We start from the raw sequence: 24,619 nt of genomic DNA, 5'->3' as shown, positions 1-24,619 counted from the left end.
GAACTGGCGTAGTTCATTCAACCCCTCCAGCCTGCTCTGCCATTTAATAAGATCATGGCTGATCTGATAGTAACCTCAAAGCTGCACCACACCTATCCCCGATAATCTATCACTCCCTTGCTTACCAAGTGTCAATCCATCTCTGCCTTCAAAATATTCAAAGATTCTGCTTCCACCACCTTTTCAGGAAGAGAGTTCCAACGACTCATGACTCTGAGAGAAAAAATTTCACCTCATCTCTGTTTCAAATGGGTCACCCCTTATGTTTAAAAAATGACCCCTCATTCTTGATTTTTCCACAAGAGCAAACATCCTTTCCACATCCCCCTGTCAGGACTCCTCAGGATCTTATGGGCAGAATTTTACGTTCCGCGGGCAGGCGCGCCCAACCCGAACATGGTTAAACTCGCGCGAGATGACATCAAGCAATTGCTCTGACGCCATTGCGCACTCGCGCGATATTTCACTCGGCAGGCACGCATGGCAATTGGAAGCGCGCCCGCTGGCCATTAAGCCAATTAACGGTGCAACCGTCTGTGATTTTTCGTGGCCCGTCCAACCGTACAGTTGATAAATGGGCGAATCAGCCAAGCGGCCTTGACATTTTTGATGAAACCTCATCCAAGGGCGGGATGAAATTTTCGGTAGGAAATAAAATAAAAAGAAATATCTGAGGATAGCATTTTTATGAGGTCGGCTTTCAGGTACTTGATTGTGCTGCGTGGACGTATTTTGCAGCTTTTTTGTGCTTTACTTCATTATTTGCTGGTCTGCAGATCCCTGAGGCAGCTGTCTGCCTTCAGGGAGCTCTCTCAAACTGCTCACCTGTGCTGTAGTCCGCCATCTTCCTGCACCCACCCTGGCATTGCTGAGCTTTTCAGCGCATGTTTCACGTTGGCTGGCTGCTAATTGGCCAGGCAGCATGAAATCGTGGTTGGGGGCCTCTTTCCCGACTGCTCCCAGGCCTGTCGACCGTGCGTGTCCGACGAGGCCTATTTGTTGCAATTAAGTCTCCTCTTGTTCTTCTAAAATCCAGCGGATATAAGCCTTGTCTGTCTAACCTTTCATCATAAGAAAACCCACCCAGTCCAGGTATTAAAAACAAAAATAGAATTACCTGGAAAAACTCAGCAGGTCTGGCAGCATCGACGAAGAAGAAAAGAGTTGACGTTTCAAGTCCTCATGACCCTTCAACAGAACTGGAAGGGTTATGAGGACTCGAAACGTCAACTCTTTTCTTCTCCGCCGATGCTGCCAGACCTGCTGAATTTTTCCAGGTAATTCTGTTTTTGTTTTGGATTTCCAGCATCCGCAGTTTTTTGTTTTTATCATTCCAGGTATTAGTCTGGTAACCTCCGTTTGCAATGCATTTACATCCTTCCTTAAATAAGGTGACCAATACTTTACATAGTACTCTAAACATGGTCTCATTAGTGCCCTGTACAACTGAAGCTTAACCTCCCTACTTTTGTATTCAATTCCCCTCATGATAAATGATAACATTATATTAGCTTTCCTAATTACTTGCTGTACTTGCATACTAGCCTTTTGTAAGTCATGCACTAGGGCGCCCCAGATCCCTCTGTATCTCAGAGCTCTGCAATCTCTCACCATTTAGATAATATGCTTCTCTTTTATTCTTCCTGCCAAAATGGACAATTTCATATTTTCCCACATTATACTCCATTTGCTCACTCACTTAACCTATCTATATCTTTCTGTAGCCTCCTTTCATCCTCTTCACAACTTACTTACCTACCTACTTTGTGTCATCAGCAAATTTGACAACCATCCCTTCAATCCCTTCATTGAAGTAATTTATATAAATTGAGGTCACAGCACTGATCCCTGTGGCACACCACTCATTACATCTTGCCAACCTGAAAAAGACCCATTTATGCCCACTCTCTACTTCCTATTAGCCAGCCAAGCATCTACCCATGCTAATATGTTATCCCCACACAATGAGCTTTTATTTTCTGCAATAACCTTTGATGTGGCACTTCATCAAATGCCTCTGGAAATCTAAGTATGGTATATCCACTGGTTCCCCTTTATCTACTGCTCATGTTATTTCCTCAAAGAATTCCAGTAAGTTGGTTAAACACGATTTCCCTTGCACAAAACCATGTTGACTCTACCTGATGACCTTAAGCTTATCCAAGTGCCCTGCTATAACTTCTTTAATAATAGATTCTAATATTTTCCCTATGACAGATGTTAGGCTAACTGGCCTATTGTTTCCCGCTTGCTGTCTCCCTCCCTTTTTGAATAAAGGAGTTACATTTGCTATCTTCCAGTCTAATCTTCCCTGAATCTAGGGAGTTTTAGACAGGAATGTAAATTATTTGATGTTTTTAACATTTGGTTTTAAAGCATGAAAGTTTACAGGGCTTAAGTGACTCTATAGTCACTTGATGCTTTAAGTTTGAGATTGTGGAATAGGAGCAGCTGGAGGAAGGTGAAATTCAGTGAATCTTGCTTTGCCTTCACACTACTAGCTGCTGATAATAAATGCTTTTCAATTTTCTCCCTGCAGAGTCCTCTTCTTCAGCATTGAAAATTGGATCATACATCCTGCTGGGAGTTGGTTCTGTAACGATGCTGATGGGATTTCTTGGTTGCCTTGGAGCAGTTAATGAGGTCAAATGCCTGTTAGGATTGGTAAGTCTGGTTTGGAAATATGAGATATTGATTTATTGAATGCTAATACGTAATCATCAGCATGTGGCACCCAAAAAGTTCAATGTATTGCATCAATAGGTGTGATGGATACTCTCCCCTTGCCTGGATGAGTGCAGCTCCCGCAACACTCAAGAAGCTTGACACCATCCAGGACAAAGCAACCCACTTAAATGGCACTACATCCACAAATATTCACTCCCTTCATCAATGATGTACAATGCCAGTAGTGTGTACCATCTACAAGACGCACTGCAGTAATTCACCAAGGGTCCTTCAACAGCACCTTCCAAACCCACGATCACTACCATCTAGAAGGACAAGGGAAGCAGATAGTTGGGAACACCACCACCTGGAAGTTCCCCTCCAAGTCACTCACCATCCTGACTTGGAAATATATCGCCGTTCCTCCACTGTCACTGGGTCAAAATCCTGGAACTCCCTCCCTAATAGCACTGTGGGTGTACCTACACCACATGGATTGCAGCAGTTCAGGAAGACAGCTCACCATCACCATCTTGAAGGCAACTAGAGATGGGCACTAAATGTTAGCCCAGCCAGTGATTCCCACGTCCTTTGAAAGGACTAGATGATACAATATTTTAAGCTCGCTCTTTTGAATGGGCTAAGTACAAACAGGAACAAAGGCTGGAAAACCAAAAACGTGCTAAGCAAATATGTGACAAAATCTGTGGTGTTGAGTTTCAAACCTCTGAACTTCAACAGGTACAGTGCAGCAATGTTTTTGAAGTAGCTGCACAAAGTTTGATTACTGCCTACCCTATGGAAGTTTTATTTCACGATAAACTACGATTGCAGTGGAGGGGAGACTGAGGTACAAGCTAGCAGACAGACGGGGACACATACAAACACGCACATGAATACACATGCACACACACAGACACACACACACAGGAGCAGATGCATGCACAAACACACAGAGGAGCGCACACACACAGGAGCACACACAAACACGGCGCACGCACACACACACACTTGAGCAACACACATACACAGCACACATGAGCGCACACACAAAAGGGTGCTTGAACACGTGAGTAGACACAAATGAGCTCACACACACATACAAGGGCGTGTGCACACACGAACAGACACAAATGAGCACATATACGAGTGCACACATATGACCACACACATATGAACACACGTGTACACACGAGCCACGCATGAGCATAGGCAGTTGCATGCACACATACATGAGCACACACAATCACAAGCATGCACAGAAAAGTGCACACACACAAGCTCACGTGTGCATACATACACAAACACATGCACACACATGAATGTATACACGAGCGCACATGCCTACACACATACACAAACATGAGTGCACACACACAAATGTGTGCACATGAACTCGCACAGAAACTCTCACATACACACATATGAGTGCACCCACATGAGCATGCAAACACACATGCACATACACACATGAGCTCACGCACAGATAAGTGCACGCATGAGCACACATGAGCGCGAGTGGATATGCACAAGGGCACACATTTGAATGGACACACGCAAATGTGCACACAAATGGGTGTAGACACATGAGTGTGCATACATGAACAGACACACATTAGCTCGCACACAGCTGCAGACAGGTGCTCACACACAATTGCACATATATACACACACACACAGACACACACACATACACATATACATGAGTGCACAAGTGCACACTCTTGAACACGAGTGCACACAGCTTACACATGAGCGCGCACACACACACACATGAGTACACAGGGACATACTCTCCTCTCGACTATTCCAGCAGGAATATCTATTCACTATGATACCAGATTGCTGAGTGATTTGAACTTAATGGATATGTCTTGTTTTTCAGTACTTCACCTGTTTACTACTAATCCTGATTGCACAGATTACAGCCGGACTTATGATCTACTTTCAGAGAGATGAGGTGTGTCATTCAACTCTCAGAGCTCAATTCTGTGCTTTCTATTCAGCTTGTTGAATAATTTTGGAGAATGACAGGGAGAGTCAGTGGAAGGATTTATGTTGGAGAGAAAGGCACTAACAGTGATGATGCCTTGTGACCATTCCTAACTCTTCTGCTCCCTTTCGTTTTAATGTTGAGTCTACTATCTGGAAAATGTGCTGGGGGAGAGGATAACCGGGTTATACAGTGTGTCAGTGTTTCATATAAAGATTCAAACATCCGGTGTTTGTGGACAGGCAGAGATTAAACTTTGGCTAGTGGAATGACTGTCCTTTGTACAGTAATTCCAATTCAGCATTTGAGGGTTTAGGCAAACAAGTCATTGCCTATCTCAAAATCTCTATAGGTGAGTGTACCGGATATAGTATGAGCGTGTTTGGCAGATCAAGGGTTAATGTGAGACTGGGGGAGCAGTACCACCCACAGTGTGATGTAGAGGGTCACATGATGTATGGTGTATGGTAGAGTCTGGAAAGAGCCCGCATAGAGCCAGCTCCCATGCAGGGCTGTACCTTGCAAATATTTACATAGATATGGGGTATACAAGCCTCCACACCTGTTAGAGAGACACCAAACAACCTTACAACATCAGACATAATTGGGATCTAACCTATTAACCCATAAGACTCTCGATCCAGTATTACTGTTACACTATCCTGCACAGGATCCTCGATCCAGTGTCATAATCACACTCTCATGGACAGGATCTACGAACCAATATCACTGTTACACTGTCCTGTACAGGATCCTTGATCCAGAATGACTGTTACTTGTACAGGATCCTTGATTACTGTTACACTGTCCTGTACAGGGTCTTTGATCTGGTATGACTGTTCCCTGTACAGGATTCTCAATCCAGTGTCACTGTTACACTGTCCTGTACAGGATCCTCAATCCAGTGTCACTGTTACACTGTCCTGTACAGAATCCTCGATCCAGAATCACTGTTACACTGTCCTGAACAGGATCCTTGATCCAGTATCACTGTTACACTGACCTACACAGGATCCTCATGTACAGGATCCTTGATCCAGTGTCACCGTCATACTGTCCTGTACATGTTCCTCAACCCAGTATCATTGTTACACTATCCTGCACAGAATCCTCGATCCAGTATCACTGTTACACTGTCCTGTACATGTTCTTCATCCCAGTATCACTATTACACTATCCTTACAGGATCCTCAATCCAGTATCACTGTTGCACTGTCTTGTACAGGATTCTGAATCCAGTGTCACTGTTACACTGTCCTGTACAGGATTCTGAATCCAGTCCTATGGGTAATTATAGTCCTGCATTATAATTACTCTATGATGTTTACACCTTTCTGAAATTTCCTTGCAGATTTGTTCCTCTATATCCTTCCCACTAGCTGCTGGTCTATATATTGCACCAAGCAATGTAATTGCATCCTTCGTATTCCTTAGCTCTAGCTAAATCAATTCTGTCCTTGAATCCTCTGACACATCCTCTTTCTCCAGTACTGCAATACTCTCCTTAACCAAAATCTCCACCCCTCCTTTTTTCCCTTTCCTATCTTTTCTGACCACCTTGTAACCAGGAATGTTTAATGCCCAGATCTGCCCTTCCTTAAGCCAGGTCTCCGTTATTGCCACAACATCATAATCCCACAAGGCAATCTGTGCCTGTAACTCCCCAATTTTATTAACTATACTCCATGCATTCACACACATGCAGTGTAACCCTGATTTAGACTTCATTACTTGCTCCCTTACTCCAACTCCATCTATTAACTTACTATTCTTATTTTAGTGCTATCTGCCTCTCCCAGCATTTCGTGCACCCTGTTATTCGTCTCTAATATTCCCTCCTGGCTCCCACACCTCTGCTGAGTCAGTTTAAACCCTCCCCAACAGCACTAGCAAAACGACCCATAAGGAACTCAGTCCCAGCTCTGTTCAGTGCAACCCGTCCGGCATGTACAGGTGCCATCTCCCCTAGAGCCAGTCCCAGGCAACAAGCCAACCTGGAGTCACATTGGCAACTGCAGAAATGCCTGTCTGCTCCGCTAATTAAAGAATCCCCTATCAGCACTGCCCTTCTGCTCTTCTTCCTCCCCTCCTGTACAGATGGGCCACCCGTGGTGCCACGGCCTTGGCTCTGGATCCATCACCCTCACCGATATCCAGAATGGAAAAGCGGGTAATGGAAGGGACCTCTGGGGACTCCTGCACTGCCAGCCTGTTTCTCTTGGACTGCCTGGTGGTCACCCACTCCCTAGCTCCTTGCTTGCACCTAACTTACAGCATGACCACCTCTCTGAAAGTGCTATCCGCGTGGTTCTCTGCCTCATGAATGCACTTCAGTGACTCCAACCGCTGTTCAAGCTCTTAAACAGACCTCAAGCTTGTGCAGCCGGTGACAGTTCCTGCACATGGGCTCTTCTGGGTCACAGGAAGTGCCCACGACTCCCCACATGCCACAGGACAGGCATTCCGCTTGCCTGAGCTGAACTGCCATGCCTTAACCTTAAACTTTTAAATCATTTTTTACTTAAACTTTAGTTATCCTTACTTACTTTAACCTTACTCTTGTATTATTAACTATAAACTGGAGATGAGTAGAAAGTAGAAATTCTTTGCCCTTACTCACAAATCAGCTCCCTCTCCTGTGCCTATAAATTTTTACCTTCCTTGTGCTTGTTTAGAAATTTACATTTTTAAAAATTACTGCGATTGAAACATAGTCCCTAACAGCAGCTGCTCAAGAAACAATCAACTCAGGACTTTCCTGTGATGTCACATTCACTGTTTTTTCAAATCCACCGAGCTGCTCAAGAAGGGCTGAGGGAGATAGGATCCTAAAGCCAGCGGGGGTAGTGATGCCTGTTAGGGGACAATGAGGCCTGTCGGGGTGGGAGTGAGGTCTGTATAGGGAATAAGGACTGAGGATAGCCAGCCTGTTCAGGGAGTGAGGCCTTTGTGAGGATTGAGGCCCAAAGGGAGCGGAGCCTTGGGGGGGCAGAGTTAGGCCTGTGCAGTTAGTGTGACCTGTGGGGACACTGAGGCCTGTGCGGGTAATGATGCCTGTGAGGGAGAGTGAGACCTGTGTGAGATTAAAGCCTGTGCGGGCAGTGAGGCCTGAGTGACCATGAGGCCTGTGTGGGATTAAAGCCCGTGAGGGCCGAGGCCTGAGTGGCAATGAGGCCTGTGTGGGCAATGAGGCCTGTGCGGGCATTGAGGCCTATGCGGGGAGTGAGGCTTGAGTGACAATGAGGCCTGTGGGGAATAAAGCCTGTGTCGCCAGTGAGGGCTAAGTGGCAATGAGGCCTGTGTGGGAATTAAGCCTGTGCGAGCAGTGAGGCCTGAGTGGCAATGAGGCCTGTGCGGGCAGCGAGGCCTCTGCAGTTAGTGTGACCTGTGTGGACACTGAGGCCCGTGCGGGTAATGATGTCTGTAAGGGAGAGTGAGGCCTGTATGGGCAGTGAAGCCTGTGTGGGAATAAAGCCTGTGCGGGCAGTGAGGCCTGCCTCTGCCTCACTGCCTTATGAGGAATTCCCAGACTCCAGTTGCCAATTATGCCCCCCACCGCCTCCACAACCATTTCCACATAATGTAGCAATGAGAGGGGACGGGCTGGATCTTTGAGGAATTTCCCTCCTGGGAACCGTGATCTTCCCTCCTTGTTGGGGGCTGGGGTTGGGGAGGGATGTATCGTGAGGGCAGGTGACATGTTGTAACTAATATCTTGATTCTGATGAATGGTCACTGAAAAGTTATACCTTCCTCTCCACACAGATACTGCCTGGCCTGCTTAAGCGTTCCCAGCACCTTGCATTAAACAAAGAAACCATTTGGCCAAAACTAGTGCCTGTTGGTGTTTCTGCTTCACATGAGCTTCCTCGGACTCCATCAAACCTCATCCGTGTAACCTACAAACCTCTCAAGCAGCAAATCCTTTAATTCGATCCTGCTGACCACAAATTCCACTTGCCCCACTGGCTGGTTCACTGTACAAGGGCAAACCTTGCCGGAAAATGTTGCAGAATGATGTAAATATGTAGAAGTGGATATTTCAGAGCAGTCAGGGAATGCCTGTATCCGACCAGTCCAAACCCACAGTATAGTAACTTCACTCATTGAAAGACAAAGCTCCATCCTTACGTTTACTCACGTCCCAAGGTACCTAGGATTGAGACGGTTATTTTAAGCTGCATTAACTTGTGGATCATGCCAGCTTCAGCTGCTAATTCAGTGATCCCCTACAAATCATCACTCAGTATGGTGCCAACTCATTGCTCCTGTTGTCCAGACAGGGCTGACTGAGAGCAATTTTGATTCCAGGTTACCCACTAAAATGATTGGTTTCTCTTATAGCTCAAATCTGAGATATCTGACATCATTCATCAAGTAATTGTCAACTATAACCCACTCGAAGACACAGAGAACAGCTTTGGAAAAACATGGGAGTACATCCAGCAGCAAGTAAGTGAAAGGGATAGAGAAGGTGAAGGAGAAATGGGAAGGGGGGAACATCACAAAATATTATTTAGTGCCCATACAGCGCTGGAATTTAGCTAAGGACAGGCTGTCCATTCATGAAGACCCTCGCTCTCCATGTAGTTTTTCTAAACCATCTCAGTGCTGTTACTCCAACTCCTCCCTGTGTTGTTACTGTAACTCCACCCTGTGTTGTTACTCTAACTCCTCCCTGTGTTGTTACTCTAACTCCACACCGTGTTGTTACTCTAACTCCTCCCCACGTTGGTACTCTAACTCCACCCTGTGTTGTTACTCTAACTCCTCCCCATGTTGTTACTCTAACTCCTCCCCATGTTGTCAGTCTAACTCCTCCCTGTGTTGTCACTCTAACTTCTCCCCGTGTTGTCACTCTAACTCCTTCCCGTGTTGTCACTCCAACTCCTCCCCGTGTTGTCACTCTAACTCCTCCCCGTGTTGTCGCTCTACCTCCTCCTTGTGTTGTCACTCTAACTCCTCCCTGTGTTGTCACTCTAACCTATCCCCGTGTTGTCACTCTAGCTCCTCCCCGTGTTGTCTCTCTGACTCCTCCCCGTTTTGTCACTCTTAATTCTCCCCGTGTTGTCCCTCTAACTCCTCCCCGTGTGGTCACTCTAACTTCTCCCCATGTTGTCAAACTAACTCCTCCCCGTGTTGTTACTCTTACTCACCCGTGTTGTCACTCTAACTCCTCCCCGTGTTGTCACTCAAAACTCACCTCGTGTTGTCATTCTTACTCTTCCCCGTGTTGTCACTCTAACTCCTCCCCATGATGTCACTCTATCTCCTCCCAGTGTTTTCACTCCATCTCCTCCCCTTGTTTTCACTCTATCTCCTCCCCATGTTGTCACTCTAAATCCTCCCTGTGTTGTCACTCTAATCTCTCCCCGTGTTGTCACTCTGTCTCCTCACCATGTTGTCACTATAACTTCTCCCCATGTTGTCACTCTAACCTATCCCCGTGTTGTCACTCTAGCTCCTCCCCGTGTTGTCTCTCTGACTCCTCCCCGTTTTGTCACTCTTAATTCTCCCCGTGTTGTCCCTCTAACTCCTCCCCGTGTGGTCACTCTAACTTCTCCCCATGTTGTCAAACTAACTCCTCCCCGTGTTGTTACTCTTACTCACCCCGTGTTGTCACTCTAACTCCTCCCCGTGTTGTTACTCTAACTCCTCCCCGTTTTGTCACTCTTACTCCTCCCCGTGTTGTCATTCTAATTCCACCCCATGTTCTCACTCTATCTCCTCCCCGTGTTGTCACTCTATCTCCTCCCCGTGTTATCACTCTAACCTCTCCAGTGTTGTCACTTTTACTCCTCCCCATGTTGTCACTCTATCTCCTCCATGTGTTGTCACTCTAATTCCTGCCCGTGTTGTCACTCTAACTCCTTACCGTGTTGTCACTCTAACTCCTCCCTTTGTTGTCACTCTTATTGCTCCCCGTATTGTCACTCTTACTCTTCCCCGTGTTGTCACTCTAACTCCTCCCCGTGTTGTTACTCTAACTCCTCCCCGTTTTGTCACTCTTACTCCTCCCCGTGTTGTTACTCTAATTTCACCCCATGTTCTCACTCTATCTCCTCCCCGTGTTATCATTCTAACCTCACCCGTGTTGTCACTTTTACTCCTCCCCAGGTTGTCACTCTATCTCCTCCCCGTGTTGTCACTCTAATTCCTGCCCGTGTTGTCACTCTAACTCCTCACCGTGTTGTCACTCTAACTTATTCCCGTGTCGTCACTCTATCTCCTCCCCGTGTTGTCACTCTAACTCCTCCCCGTGTTGTCACTCAAAACTCACCTCGTGTTGTCATTCTTACTCTTCCCCGTGTTGTCACTCTAACTTTTCCCCGTGTTGTCACTCTATCTCCTCCCCGTGTTGTCACTCGAACCCCTCCCCATGTTGTCACTCTAACGCCTCCCCGTGTTGTCACTCTAACTCCTCCCCGTGTTGTTACTCTAACTCCTCCCCGTTTTGTCACTCTTACTCCTCCCCGTGTTGTTACTCTAATTTCACCCCATGTTCTCACTCTATCTCCTCCCCGTGTTATCATTCTAACCTCTCCCGTGTTGTCACTTTTACTCCTCCCCAGGTTGTCACTCTATCTCCTCCCCGTGTTGTCACTCTAATTCCTGCCCGTGTTGTCACACTAACTCCTCACCGTGTTGTCACTCTAACTTATTCCCGTGTCGTCACTCTATCTCCTCCCCGTGTTGTCACTCTAACTCCTCCCCGTGTTGTCACTCAAAACTCACCTCGTGTTGTCATTCTTACTCTTCCCCGTGTTGTCACTCTAACTCCTCCCCGTGTTGTTACTCTAACTCCTCCCCGTTTTGTCACTCTTACTCCTCCCCGTGTTGTTATTCTAATTCCACCCCATGTTCTCACTCTATCTCCTCCCCGTGTTGTCACTCTATCTCCTCCCCGTGTTATCACTCTAACCTCTCCAGTGTTGTCACTTTTACTCCTCCCCATGTTGTCACTCTATCTCCTCCACGTGTTGTCACTCTAATTCCTGCCCGTGTTGTCACTCTAACTCCTTACCGTGTTGTCACTCTAACTCCTCCCTTTGTTGTCACTCTTATTGCTCCCCGTATTGTCACTCTAACTCCTCCCTGTGTTGTCACTCTAACTCCTCCCCGTGTTGTCAATCCAACTCCTCCCCGTGTTGTCACTGTATCTCCTCCTCGTGTTTTCACTCTATCTTCTCCCCATGTTGTCACTCTAACTCCTCCCCATGATGTCACTCTATCTCCTCCCAGTGTTTTCACTCCATCTCCTCCCCTTGTTTTCACTCTATCTCCTCCCCATGTTGTCACTCTAAATCCTCCCTGTGTTGTCACTCTAATCTCTCCCCGTGTTGTCACTCTATCTCCTCACCATGTTGTCACTATAACTTCTCCCCGTGTTGTCACTCTAACCTCTCCTGTGTTGTCACTCTAACTCCTCCCCGTGTAGTCACTCTAACTCCTTCCCGTGTTGTCACTCTAACTCTTCCCCGTGTTGTCATTCTAACTTCGCTCCATGTTGTTACTCTATCTCTCCCTGTGTTATCACTCTAACCTCTCCCGTGTTGTCACTTTTACTCCTCCCCAGGTTGTCGCTCTAACTTATCTCCATGTTGTCACTCTAATGCATCCCCGTGTTGTCACTCTAACTTCTCCCCATGTTGTCACTCTAACCTCGCTTGTGTTTTCACTCTAACTCCTTCCCGTGTTGTCACTCTAACTACTCCCAGTGTTGTCACTCTAAATCCACCCCATGTTGTCACTATAACTTCTCCAAATGTTGTCACTATAACTTCTCCCTGTGTTGTCACTCTAACCTCTCCTGTGTTGTCAATCTATCTCCTCCCCGAGTTGTCACTCTATCTCCTCCCCGTGTTGTCACTCTAACTTTTCCCCGTGTTGTCACTCTATCTCCTCCCCGTGTTGTCACTCAAAAGTCACCTCGTGTTGTCACTCTTACTCTTCCCCGTGTTGTCACTCTAACTCCTCCCCGTGTTGTTACTCTAACTCCTCCCCGTTTTGTCACTCTTACTCCTCCCCGTGTTGTTACTCTAATTTCACCCCATGTTCTCACTCTATCTCCTCCCCGTGTTATCATTCTAACCTCTCCCGTGTTGTCACTTTTACTCCTCCCCAGGTTGTCACTCTATCTCCTCCCTGTGTTGTCACTCTAATTCCTGCCCGTGTTGTCACTCTAACTCCTCCCTGTGTTGTCACTCTAACTCCTCCCCGTGTTGTCAATCCAACTCCTCCCCGTGTTGTCACTGTATCTCCTCCTCGTGTTTTCACTCTATCTCCTCCCCATGTTGTCACTCTAACTCCTCCCCATGATGTCACTCTATCTCCTCCCAGTGTTTTCACTCCATCTCCTCCCCTTGTTTTCACTCTATCTCCTCCCCATGTTGTCACTCTAAATCCTCCCTGTGTTGTCACTCTAATCTCTCCCCGTGTTGTCACTCTATCTCCTCACCATGTTGTCACTATAACTTCTCCCCGTGTTGTCACTCTAACCTCTCCTGTGTTGTCACTCTAACTCCTCCCCGTGTAGTCACTCTAACTCCTTCCCGTGTTGTCACTCTAACTCTTCCCCGTGTTGTCATTCTAACTTCTCCCCATGTTGTTACTCTATCTCTCCCCGTGTTATCACTCTAACCTCTCCCGTGTTGTCACTTTTACTCCTCCACAGGTTGTCGCTCTAACTTATCTCCATGTTGTCACTCTAATGCATCCCCGTGTTGTCACTCTAACTTCTGCCCATGTTGTCACTCTAACCTCGCTTGTGTTTTCACTCTAACTTCTCCCCCTGTTGTCACTCTAACTCCTTCCCGTGTTGTCACTCTAACTACTCCCAGTGTTGTCACTCTAACTCCACCCAGTATTGTGACTCTAACCTCTCTCCGTGTTGTCACTCTAAATCCACCCCATGTTGTCACTATAACTTCTCCAAATGTTGTCACTATAACTTCTCCCTGTGTTGTCACTCTAACCTCTCCTGTGTTGTCAATCTATCTCCTCCCCGAGTTGTCACTCTATCTCCTCCCCGTGTTGTCACTCTAACTTTTCCCCGTGTTGTCACTCTATCTCCTCCCCGTGTTGTCACTCTAATTCCTGCCCGTGTTGTCACTCTAACTCCTCACCGTGTTGTCACTCTAACTTATTCCCGTGTCGTCACTCTATCTCCTCCCCGTGTTGTCACTCTAACTCCTCCCCGTGTTGTCACTCAAAACTCACCTCGTGTTGTCATTCTTACTCTTCCCCGTGTTGTCACTCTAACTTTTCCCCGTGTTGTCACTCTATCTCCTCCCCGTGTTGTCACTCGAACCCCTCCCCATGTTGTCACTCTAACGCCTCCCCGTGTTGTCACTCAAAAGTCACCTCGTGTTGTCACTCTTACTCTTCCCCGTGTTGTCACTCTAACTCCTCCCCGTGTTGTTACTCTAACTCCTCCCCGTTTTGTCACTCTTACTCCTCCCCGTGTTGTTACTCTAATTTCACCCCATGTTCTCACTCTATCTCCTCCCCGTGTTATCATTCTAACCTCTCCCGTGTTGTCACTTTTACTCCTTCCCAGGTTGTCACTCTATCTCCTCCCCGTGTTGTCACTCTAATTCCTGCCCGTGTTGTCACTCTAACTCCTCACCGTGTTGTCACTCTAACTTATTCCCGTGTCGTCACTCTATCTCCTCCCCGTGTTGTCACTCTAACTCCTCACCGTGTTGTCACTCAAAACCCACCTCGTGTTGTCATTCTTACTCTTCCCCGTGTTGTCACTCTAACTCCTCCCCATGTTGTCACTCTAACTCCTCCCCGTGTTGTCACTCTAACTCCTCCCCGTGTTGTTATTCTAATTCCACCCCATGTTCTCACTCTATCTCCTCCCCGTGTTGTCACTCTATCTCCTCCCCGTGTTATCACTCTAACCTCTCCAGTGTTGTCACTTTTACTCCTCCCCATGTTGTCACTCTATCTCCTCCACGTGTTGTCACTCTAATTCCTGCCCGTGTTGTCACTCTAACTCCTTACCGTGTTGTCACTCTAACTCCTTCCTTTGTTGTCACTCTTACTGCTCCCCGTATTGTCACTCTAACTCCTCCCTGTGTTGTCACTCTAACTCCTCCCCGTGTTGTCAATCCAACTCCTCCCCGTGTTGTCACTGTATCTCCTCCTCGTGTTTTCACTCTATCTCCTCCCCATGTTGTCACTCTAACTCCTCCCCATGATGTCACTCTATCTCCTCCCAGTGTTTTCACTCCATCTCCTCCCCTTGTTTTCACTCTATCTCCTCCCCATGTTGTCACTCTAAATCCTCCCTGTGTTGTCACTCTAATCTCTCCCCGTGTTGTCACTCTATCTCCTCACCATGTTGTCACTATAACTTCTCCCCGTGTTGTCACTCTAACCTCTCCTGTGTTGTCACTCTAACTCCTCCCCGTGTAGTCACTCTAACTCCTTCCCGTGTTGTCACTCTAACTCTTCCCCGTGTTGTCATTCTAACTTCGCTCCATGTTGTTACTCTATCTCTCCCTGTGTTATCACTCTAACCTCTCCCGTGTTGTCACTTTTACTCCTCCCCAGGTTGTCGCTCTAACTTATCTCCATGTTGTCACTCTAATGCATCCCCGTGTTGTCACTCTAACTTCTCCCCATGTTGTCACTCTAACCTCGCTTGTGTTTTCACTCTAACTCCTTCCCGTGTTGTCACTCTAACTACTCCCAGTGTTGTCACTCTAAATCCACCCCATGTTGTCACTATAACTTCTCCAAATGTTGTCACTATAACTTCTCCCTGTGTTGTCACTCTAACCTCTCCTGTGTTGTCAATCTATCTCCTCCCCGAGTTGTCACTCTATCTCCTCCCCGTGTTGTCACTCTAACTTTTCCCCGTGTTGTCACTCTATCTCCTCCCCGTGTTGTCACTCAAAAGTCACCTCGTGTTGTCACTCTTACTCTTCCCCGTGTTGTCACTCTAACTCCTCCCCGTGTTGTTACTCTAACTCCTCCCCGTTTTGTCACTCTTACTCCTCCCCGTGTTGTTACTCTAATTTCACCCCATGTTCTCACTCTATCTCCTCCCCGTGTTATCATTCTAACCTCTCCCGTGTTGTCACTTTTACTCCTCCCCAGGTTGTCACTCTATCTCCTCCCTGTGTTGTCACTCTAATTCCTGCCCGTGTTGTCACTCTAACTCCTCCCTGTGTTGTCACTCTAACTCCTCCCCGTGTTGTCAATCCAACTCCTCCCCGTGTTGTCACTGTATCTCCTCCTCGTGTTTTCACTCTATCTCCTCCCCATGTTGTCACTCTAACTCCTCCCCATGATGTCACTCTATCTCCTCCCAGTGTTTTCACTCCATCTCCTCCCCTTGTTTTCACTCTATCTCCTCCCCATGTTGTCACTCTAAATCCTCCCTGTGTTGTCACTCTAATCTCTCCCCGTGTTGTCACTCTATCTCCTCACCATGTTGTCACTATAACTTCTCCCCGTGTTGTCACTCTAACCTCTCCTGTGTTGTCACTCTAACTCCTCCCCGTGTAGTCACTCTAACTCCTTCCCGTGTTGTCACTCTAACTCTTCCCCGTGTTGTCATTCTAACTTCTCCCCATGTTGTTACTCTATCTCTCCCCGTGTTATCACTCTAACCTCTCCCGTGTTGTCACTTTTACTCCTCCACAGGTTGTCGCTCTAACTTATCTCCATGTTGTCACTCTAATGCATCCCCGTGTTGTCACTCTAACTTCTGCCCATGTTGTCACTCTAACCTCGCTTGTGTTTTCACTCTAACTTCTCCCCCTGTTGTCACTCTAACTCCTTCCCGTGTTGTCACTCTAACTACTCCCAGTGTTGTCACTCTAACTCCACCCAGTATTGTGACTCTAACCTCTCTCCGTGTTGTCACTCTAAATCCACCCCATGTTGTCACTATAACTTCTCCAAATGTTGTCACTATAACTTCTCCCTGTGTTGTCACTCTAACCTCTCCTGTGTTGTCAATCTATCTCCTCCCCGAGTTGTCACTCTATCTCCTCCCCGTGTTGTCACTCTAACTTTTCCCCGTGTTGTCACTCTATCTCCTCCCCGTGTTGTCACTCTAATTCCTGCCCGTGTTGTCACTCTAACTCCTCACCGTGTTGTCACTCTAACTTATTCCCGTGTCGTCACTCTATCTCCTCCCCGTGTTGTCACTCTAACTCCTCCCCGTGTTGTCACTCAAAACTCACCTCGTGTTGTCATTCTTACTCTTCCCCGTGTTGTCACTCTAACTTTTCCCCGTGTTGTCACTCTATCTCCTCCCCGTGTTGTCACTCGAACCCCTCCCCATGTTGTCACTCTAACGCCTCCCCGTGTTGTCACTCAAAAGTCACCTCGTGTTGTCACTCTTACTCTTCCCCGTGTTGTCACTCTAACTCCTCCCCGTGTTGTTACTCTAACTCCTCCCCGTTTTGTCACTCTTACTCCTCCCCGTGTTGTTACTCTAATTTCACCCCATGTTCTCACTCTATCTCCTCCCCGTGTTATCATTCTAACCTCTCCCGTGTTGTCACTTTTACTCCTTCCCAGGTTGTCACTCTATCTCCTCCCCGTGTTGTCACTCTAATTCCTGCCCGTGTTGTCACTCTAACTCCTCACCGTGTTGTCACTCTAACTTATTCCCGTGTCGTCACTCTATCTCCTCCCCGTGTTGTCACTCTAACTCCTCACCGTGTTGTCACTCAAAACCCACCTCGTGTTGTCATTCTTACTCTTCCCCGTGTTGTCACTCTAACTCCTCCCCATGTTGTCACTCTAACTCCTCCCCGTTTTGTCACTCTTACTCCTCCCCGTGTTGTTATTCTAATTCCACCCCATGTTCTCACTCTATCTCCTCCCCGTGTTGTCACTCTATCTCCTCCCCGTGTTATCACTCTAACCTCTCCAGTGTTGTCACTTTTACTCCTCCCCATGTTGTCACTCTATCTCCTCCACGTGTTGTCACTCTAATTCCTGCCCGTGTTGTCACTCTAACTCCTTACCGTGTTGTCACTCTAACTCCTTCCTTTGTTGTCACTCTTACTGCTCCCCGTATTGTCACTCTAACTCCTCCCTGTGTTGTCACTCTAACTCCTCCCCGTGTTGTCAATCCAACTCCTCCCCGTGTTGTCACTGTATCTCCTCCTCGTGTTTTCACTCTATCTCCTCCCCATGTTGTCACTCTAACTCCTCCCCATGATGTCACTCTATCTCCTCTCAGTGTTTTCACTCCATCTCCTCCCCTTGTTTTCACTCTATCTCCTCCCCATGTTGTCACTCTAAATCCTCCCTGTGTTGTCACTCTAATCTCTCCCCGTGTTGTCACTCTATCTCCTCACCATGTTGTCACTATAACTTCTCCCCGTGTTGTCACTCTAACCTCTCCTGTGTTGTCACTCTAACTCCTCCCCGTGTAGTCACTCTATCTCCTTCCCGTGTTGTCACTCTAACTCTTCCCCGTGTTGTCATTCTAACTTCTCCCCCTGTTGTTACTCTATCTCACCCTGTGTTATCACTCTAACCTCTCCCGTGTTGTCACTTTTACTCCTCCCCAGGTTGTCGCTCTAACTTATCTCCATGTTGTCACTCTAATGCATCCCCGTGTTGTCACTCTAACTTCTCCCCATGTTGTCACTCTAACCTCGCTTGTGTTTTCACTTTAACTCCTCCCCGTGTTGTCACTCTAACTTCTCCCCATGTTTTCACTCTAACTTCTCCCCCTGTTGTCACTCTAACTCCTTCCCATGTTGTCACTCTAACTACTCCCAGTGTTGTCACTCTAACTCCACCCAGTATTGTGACTCTAACCTCTCTCCGTGTTGTCACTCTAAATCCTCCCCATGTTGTCACTATAACTTCTCCAAATGTTGTCACTCTATCTCCTCCCCGTGTTGTCACTCTAACTTTTCCCCGTGTTGTCACTCTATCTCCTACCCGTGTTGTCACTCGAACCCCTCCCCATGTTGTCACTCTAACGCCTCCCCGTGTTGTCACTCAAAAGTCACCTCGTGTTGTTACTCTAACTCCTCCCCGTTTTGTCACTCTTACTCCTCCCCGTGTTGTTACTCTAATTTCACCCCATGTTCTCACTCTATCTCCTCCCCGTGTTATCATTCTAACCTCTCGCGTGTTGTCACTTTTACTCCTCCCCAGGTTGTCACTCTATCTCCTCCCCGTGTTGTCACTCTAATTCCTGCCCGTGTTGTCACTCTAACTTATTCCCGTGTCGTCACTCTATCTCCTCCCCGTGTTGTCACTCTAACTCCTCACCGTGTTGTCACTCTAACTCCTCCCTGTGTTGTCACTCTTACTGCTCCCCATGTTGTCACTCTAACTCCTCCCCGTGTTGTCAATCCAACTCCTCCCCGTGTTGTCACTGTATCTCCTCCTCGTGTTTTCACTCTATCTCCTCCCAGTGTTTTCACTCCATCTCCTCCCCTTGTTTTCACTCTACCTCCTCCCCATGTTGTCACTCTAACTCCTCCCCGTGTTGTCACTCTAACCTCTCCCCGTGTTGTCACTCTATCTCCTCACCATGTTGTCACTATAACTTCTCCCCGTGTTGTCACTCTAACCTCTCCTGTGTTGTCACTCTAACTCCTCCCCGTGTAGTCACTCTTACTCCTTCCCGTGTTGTCACTCTAACTCTTCCCCGTGTAGTCATTCTAACTCCTCCCCATGTTGTTACTCTATTTCTCCCCGTGTTATCACTCTAACCTGTCCCGTGTTGTCACTTTTACTCCTCCCCAGGTTTTCACTCTAACTTATCTCCATGTTGTCAATCTAATGCCTCCCCGTGTTGTCACTATAACTTCTCCCCATGTTGTCACTCTAACATCGCTTGTGTTTTCACTTTAATTCCTCCCCGTGTTGTCACTCTAACTTCTCCCCATGTTGTCACTCTAACTTCTCCTCCAGTTGTCACTCTAACTCCTTCCCGTGTTGTCACTCTAACTACTCCCAGTGTTGTCATGCTAACTCCACCCAGTATTGTCACTCTAACCCCTCACCGTGTTGTCACTCAAAATCCTCCCCATGTTGTCACTATAACTTCTCCCCATGTTGTCACTATAACTTCTCCCTGTGTTGCCACTCTAACCTCTCCTGTGTTGTCAATCTGTCTCCTCCCCGTGTTGTCACTCTATCTCCTCCCCGTGTTGTCACTCTAACTTCTCCCCGTGTTGTCACTCTATCTCCTCCCCGTGTTGTCACTCTAACTCCTCCCCATGTTGTCACTCAAAACTCTCTCCATGTTGTCACTCTTACTGTTCCCCGTGTTGTCAGTCTAACTCCTTCCAGTGCTGTCACTCTATCTCCTCACCATGTTGTCGCTATAACTTCTCCCCGTGTTGTCACTCTATCTCCTCCCACTGTTATCACACTAACCTCTCCCGTGTTGTCACTTTTACTCCTCCCCAGGTTGTCACTCTAACCTCTCCCCGTGTTGTCACTCTAACACCTCCCTATGTTGTCACTATAACTTCTCCCCGTGTTGTCTGTCTATATCCTCCACGTGTTGTCACCCTAACTCCTCGCCGTATTGTCACACTATTCGTCCCCGTGTTGTCACTCTAACTCTGCCCCGTGTTCTCACTCTACCTCCTCCCAGTGTTGTCAATCTTACTCCTCCCCGTGTTGTCACTCTATCTCCTCCCCATGTTGTCACTCTAACTCCTCACCATGTTGTCACTACAACTCCTCACCATGTTGTCACTATAACTTCTCCCCATGTTGTCACTCTAACCTCTCCTGTGTTGTCACTCTAACTCTTTCCCGTGTTGTCACTCTAACTCTTCCCCGTGTTATCACTCTAACTCCTCCCCATGTTGTTACTCTAACTCCTCCCCGTTTTGACACTCTTACTCCTCCCCGTGTTGTTCCTCTAACTCCTCCCAATGTTCTCACTCTATCTCCTCCCCGTGTTGTCACTCTATCTCCTCCCCGTGTTATCACTCTAACCTCTCCCGTGTTGTCACTTTTACTCCTCCCTGTGTTGTCACTCTAACACCTCCCCGTGTTGTCACTCTAACTTCTCCCCACGTTGTCACTCTAACCTCGCTGGTGTTGTCACTTTAACTCCTCCCCATGTTGTCACTCTAACTCCTTCGCGTGTTGTCACTCTAACTCCTCCCAGTGTTGTCACTCTAACTCCACCCACTATTGTCACTCTTAACTCCTTCCCATGTTGTCACTATAACTTCTCCCCATGTTGTCACTATACCGTCTCCCTGTGTGATCACTCTAACGTTTCCTGTGTTGTCACTCAATCTCCTCCCCGTGTTGTCACACTAACTCCTCCCCGTGTTGTCACTCTAACCACTCCGAGTGTTGTCACTCTATCTCCTCCCCGTGTTGTCACTCGAACTCCTCCCTGTGTTGCCACTCTAACTTATCCCCGTGTTGTCACTCTATCTCCTCCCCGTGTTGTCACTCTAACTCCTTTCCGTGTTGTTTCTCTAACTCCTCCCCATGTTCTCACTCTAACTTCTCCCCGTGTTCTCACTCTATCTCCTCCCCAGGTTGTCACTCTATCTCCTCCCCGTGTTGTCACTCTAACCTCTCATGTGTTGTCACTCTATCTCCTCCACGTGTTGTCACTCTAATTCCTGCCCGTGTTGTCACTCTAACTCCTCCCCGTGTTGTCACTCAAAAGTCACCTCGTGTTGTCACTCTTACTCTTCCCCGTGTTGTCACTCTAACTCCTCCCCGTGTTGTTACTCTAACTCCTCCCCGTTTTGTCACTCTTACTCCTCCCCGTGTTGTTACTCTAATTTCACCCCATGTTCTCACTCTATCTCCTCCCCGTGTTAGCATTCTAACCTCACCCGTGTTGTCACTTTTACTCCTCCCCAGGTTGTCACTCTACCTCCTCCCCGTGTTGTCACTCTAATTCCTGCCCGTGTTGTCACTCTAACTCCTCACCGTGTTGTCACTCTAACTTATTCCCGTGTCGTCACTCTATCTCCTCCCCGTGTTGTCACTCTAACTCCTCCCCGTGTTGTCACTCAAAACTCACCTCGTGTTGTCATTCTTACTCTTCCCCGTGTTGTCACTCTAACTTTTCCCCGTGTTGTCACTCTATCTCCTCCCCGTGTTGTCACTCGAACCCCTCCCCATGTTGTCACTCTAACGCCTCCCCGTGTTGTCACTCTAACTCCTCCCCGTGTTGTTACTCTAACTCCTCCCTGTTTTGTCACTCTTACTCCTCCCCGTGTTGTTACTCTAATTTCACCCCATGTTCTCACTCTATCTCCTCCCCGTGTTATCATTCTAACCTCTCCCGTGTTGTCACTTTTACTCCTCCCCAGGTTGTCACTCTATCTCCTCCCCGTGTTGTCACTCTAATTCCTGCCCGTGTTGTCACACTAACTCCTCACCGTGTTGTCACTCTAACTTATTCCCGTGTCGTCACTCTATCTCCTCCCCGTGTTGTCACTCTAACTCCTCCCCGTGTTGTCACTCAAAACTCACCTCGTGTTGTCATTCTTACTCTTCCCCGTGTTGTCACTCTAACTCCTCCCTGTGTTGTTACTCTAACTCCTCCCCATGTTGTCACTCTTACTCCTCCCCGTGTTGTTATTCTAATTCCACCCCATGTTCTCACTCTATCTCCTCCCCGTGTTGTCACTCTATCTCCTCCCCGTGTTATCACTCTAACCTCTCCAGTGTTGTCACTTTTACTCCTCCCCATGTTGTCACTCTATCTCCTCCATGTGTTGTCACTCTAATTCCTGCCCGTGTTGTCACTCTAACTCCTTACCGTGTTGTCACTCTAACTCCTCCCTTTGTTGTCACTCTTATTGCTCCCCGTATTGTCACTCTAACTCCTCCCTGTGTTGTCACTCTAACTCCTCCCCGTGTTGTCAATCCAACTCCTCCCCGTGTTGTCACTGTATCTCCTCCTCGTGTTTTCACTCTATCTCCTCCCCATGTTGTCACTCTAACTCCTCCCCATGATGTCACTCTATCTCCTCCCAGTGTTTTCACTCCATCTCCTCCCCGTGTTGTCACTCTAACTCCTTCCCATGTTGTCACTCAAAACTCTCTCCATGTTGTCACTCTTACTGTTCCCCGTGTTGTCAGTCTAACTCCTTCCAGTGCTGTCACTCTATCTCCTCACCATATTGTCGCTATAACTTCTCCCCGTGTTGTCACTCTATCTCCTCCCACTGTTATCACACTAACCTCTCCCGTGTTGTCACTTTTACTCCTCCCCAGGTTGTCACTCTAACCTCTCCCCGTGTTGTCACTCTAACACCTCCCTATGTTGTCACTATAACTTCTCCCCGTGTTGTCTGTCTATATCCTCCACGTGTTGTCACCCTAACTCCTCGCCGTATTGTCACACTATTCGTCCCCGTGTTGTCACTCTAACTCTGCCCCGTGTTCTCACTCTACCTCCTCCCAGTGTTGTCAATCTTACTCCTCCCCGTGTTGTCACTCTATCTCCTCCCCATGTTGTCACTCTAACTCCTCACCATGTTGTCACTCCAACTCCTCACCATGTTGTCACTATAACTTCTCCCCATGTTGTCACTCTAACCTCTCCTGTGTTGTCACTCTAACTCTTTCCCGTGTTGTCACTCTAACTCTTCCCCGTGTTATCACTCTAACTCCTCCCCATGTTGTTACTCTAACTCCTCCCCGTTTTGACACTCTTACTCCTCCCCGTGTTGTTCCTCTAACTCCTCCCAATGTTCTCACTCTATCTCCTCCCTGTGTTGTCACTCTATCTCCTCCCCGTGTTATCACTCTAACCTCTCCCGTGTTGTCACTTTTACTCCTCCCCGTGTTGTCACTCTAACACCTCCCCGTGTTGTCACTCTAACTTCTCCCCATGTTGTCACTCTAACCTCGCTGGTGTTGTCACTTTAACTCCTCCCCATGTTGTCACTCTAACTCCTTCGCGTGTTGTCACTCTAACTCCTCCCAGTGTTGTCACTCTAACTCCACCCACTATTGTCACTCTTAACTCCTTCCCATGTTGTCACTATAACTTCTCCCCATGTTGTCACTATACCGTCTCCCTGTGTGATCACTCTAACGTTTCCTGTGTTGTTTCTCTAACTCCTCCCCATGTTCTCACTCTAACTTCTCCCCGTGTTCTCACTCTATCTCCTCCCCAGGTTGTCACTCTATCTCCTCCCCGTGTTGTCACTCTAACCTCTCCTGTGTTGTCACTCTAACTCCTCCCCGTGTGGTCACTCTAACTCCTTCCCGTGTTGAAACTGTAACATCTCCCCGTGTTGTTACTGTAACGCCTTCCCATGTTGTCACTCTAACTCCTCCCCACGTCACTCTAACCTTTTCCCGTGTTGTGATGCTAACTCCTCCCCCTGTTGTCCCTCTAAATTCTCCCCGTGTTGTCCCTCTAACTTCTCCCCGTGATGTCACTCTATCTCCTCACCCTGTTGACACTCTAAATCCTCACTGTGTTGTCACTCTAATTTAACCCCGTCTTGTCACTCTATCTCTTCCCCATTTTGTCACTCTCTCTCCTCCCCGTGTTTTTACTCTATCTCCTCCGCGTGTTGTCACTCTAACTCCTCCCTATGTTGTCCCTCTAACCTCTCCCCGTGTTGTCACTCTATCTCCTCCCCGTGTTGTCACTCTATCTCCTCCCCATGTTGTCACTCTAACTTCTCCCCATGTTGTCAGTCTATCTCCTCCCTGTGTTGTCTCTCTAACGCCTCCCTATGTTGTCCCTCTAACTTCTCGCCGTGTTGTCAGTCTATATCCTTCACGTGTTGTCACCCTAACTCCTTGTCGTATTGTCATACTATTCCTCCCCGTGTTGTCACTCTAACTCTGCCCCGTGTTCTCACTCTACCTCCTCCCAGTGTTGTCAATCTAACTCCTCCCCGTGTTGTCACTCTATCTCCTCCCCAAGTTGTCACTATAACTCCTCCCCGTGTTGTCACTCTAACCTTTTCCCCGTGTTGTCTTTCTAATGCCTCCCCATGT

General features: G+C 47.6%; 1 protein-coding gene across 2 annotated transcripts in view; it reads left to right on the top strand.

Moving 5' to 3' along the window:
* The window catches only part of cd82b (CD82 molecule b), an 865,856-nt gene that overhangs the window by 487,349 nt on the left and 353,888 nt on the right, over positions 1-24,619 (top strand). For both annotated transcript variants that reach the window (XM_041196576.1, XM_041196577.1), the window contains 3 exons: positions 2,540-2,664; positions 4,553-4,627; positions 9,005-9,112. In XM_041196576.1, the coding sequence (XP_041052510.1) occupies positions 2,540-2,664; positions 4,553-4,627; positions 9,005-9,112 (308 nt within the window). The remainder of the gene's footprint in view (positions 1-2,539; positions 2,665-4,552; positions 4,628-9,004; positions 9,113-24,619) is intronic.

Source organism: Carcharodon carcharias, chromosome 10 (genome assembly GCF_017639515.1).
Source record: "Carcharodon carcharias isolate sCarCar2 chromosome 10, sCarCar2.pri, whole genome shotgun sequence".
Taxonomy (NCBI): domain Eukaryota; kingdom Metazoa; phylum Chordata; class Chondrichthyes; order Lamniformes; family Lamnidae; genus Carcharodon; species Carcharodon carcharias.
This window is presented reverse-complemented; position numbering and strand designations above follow the sequence as displayed.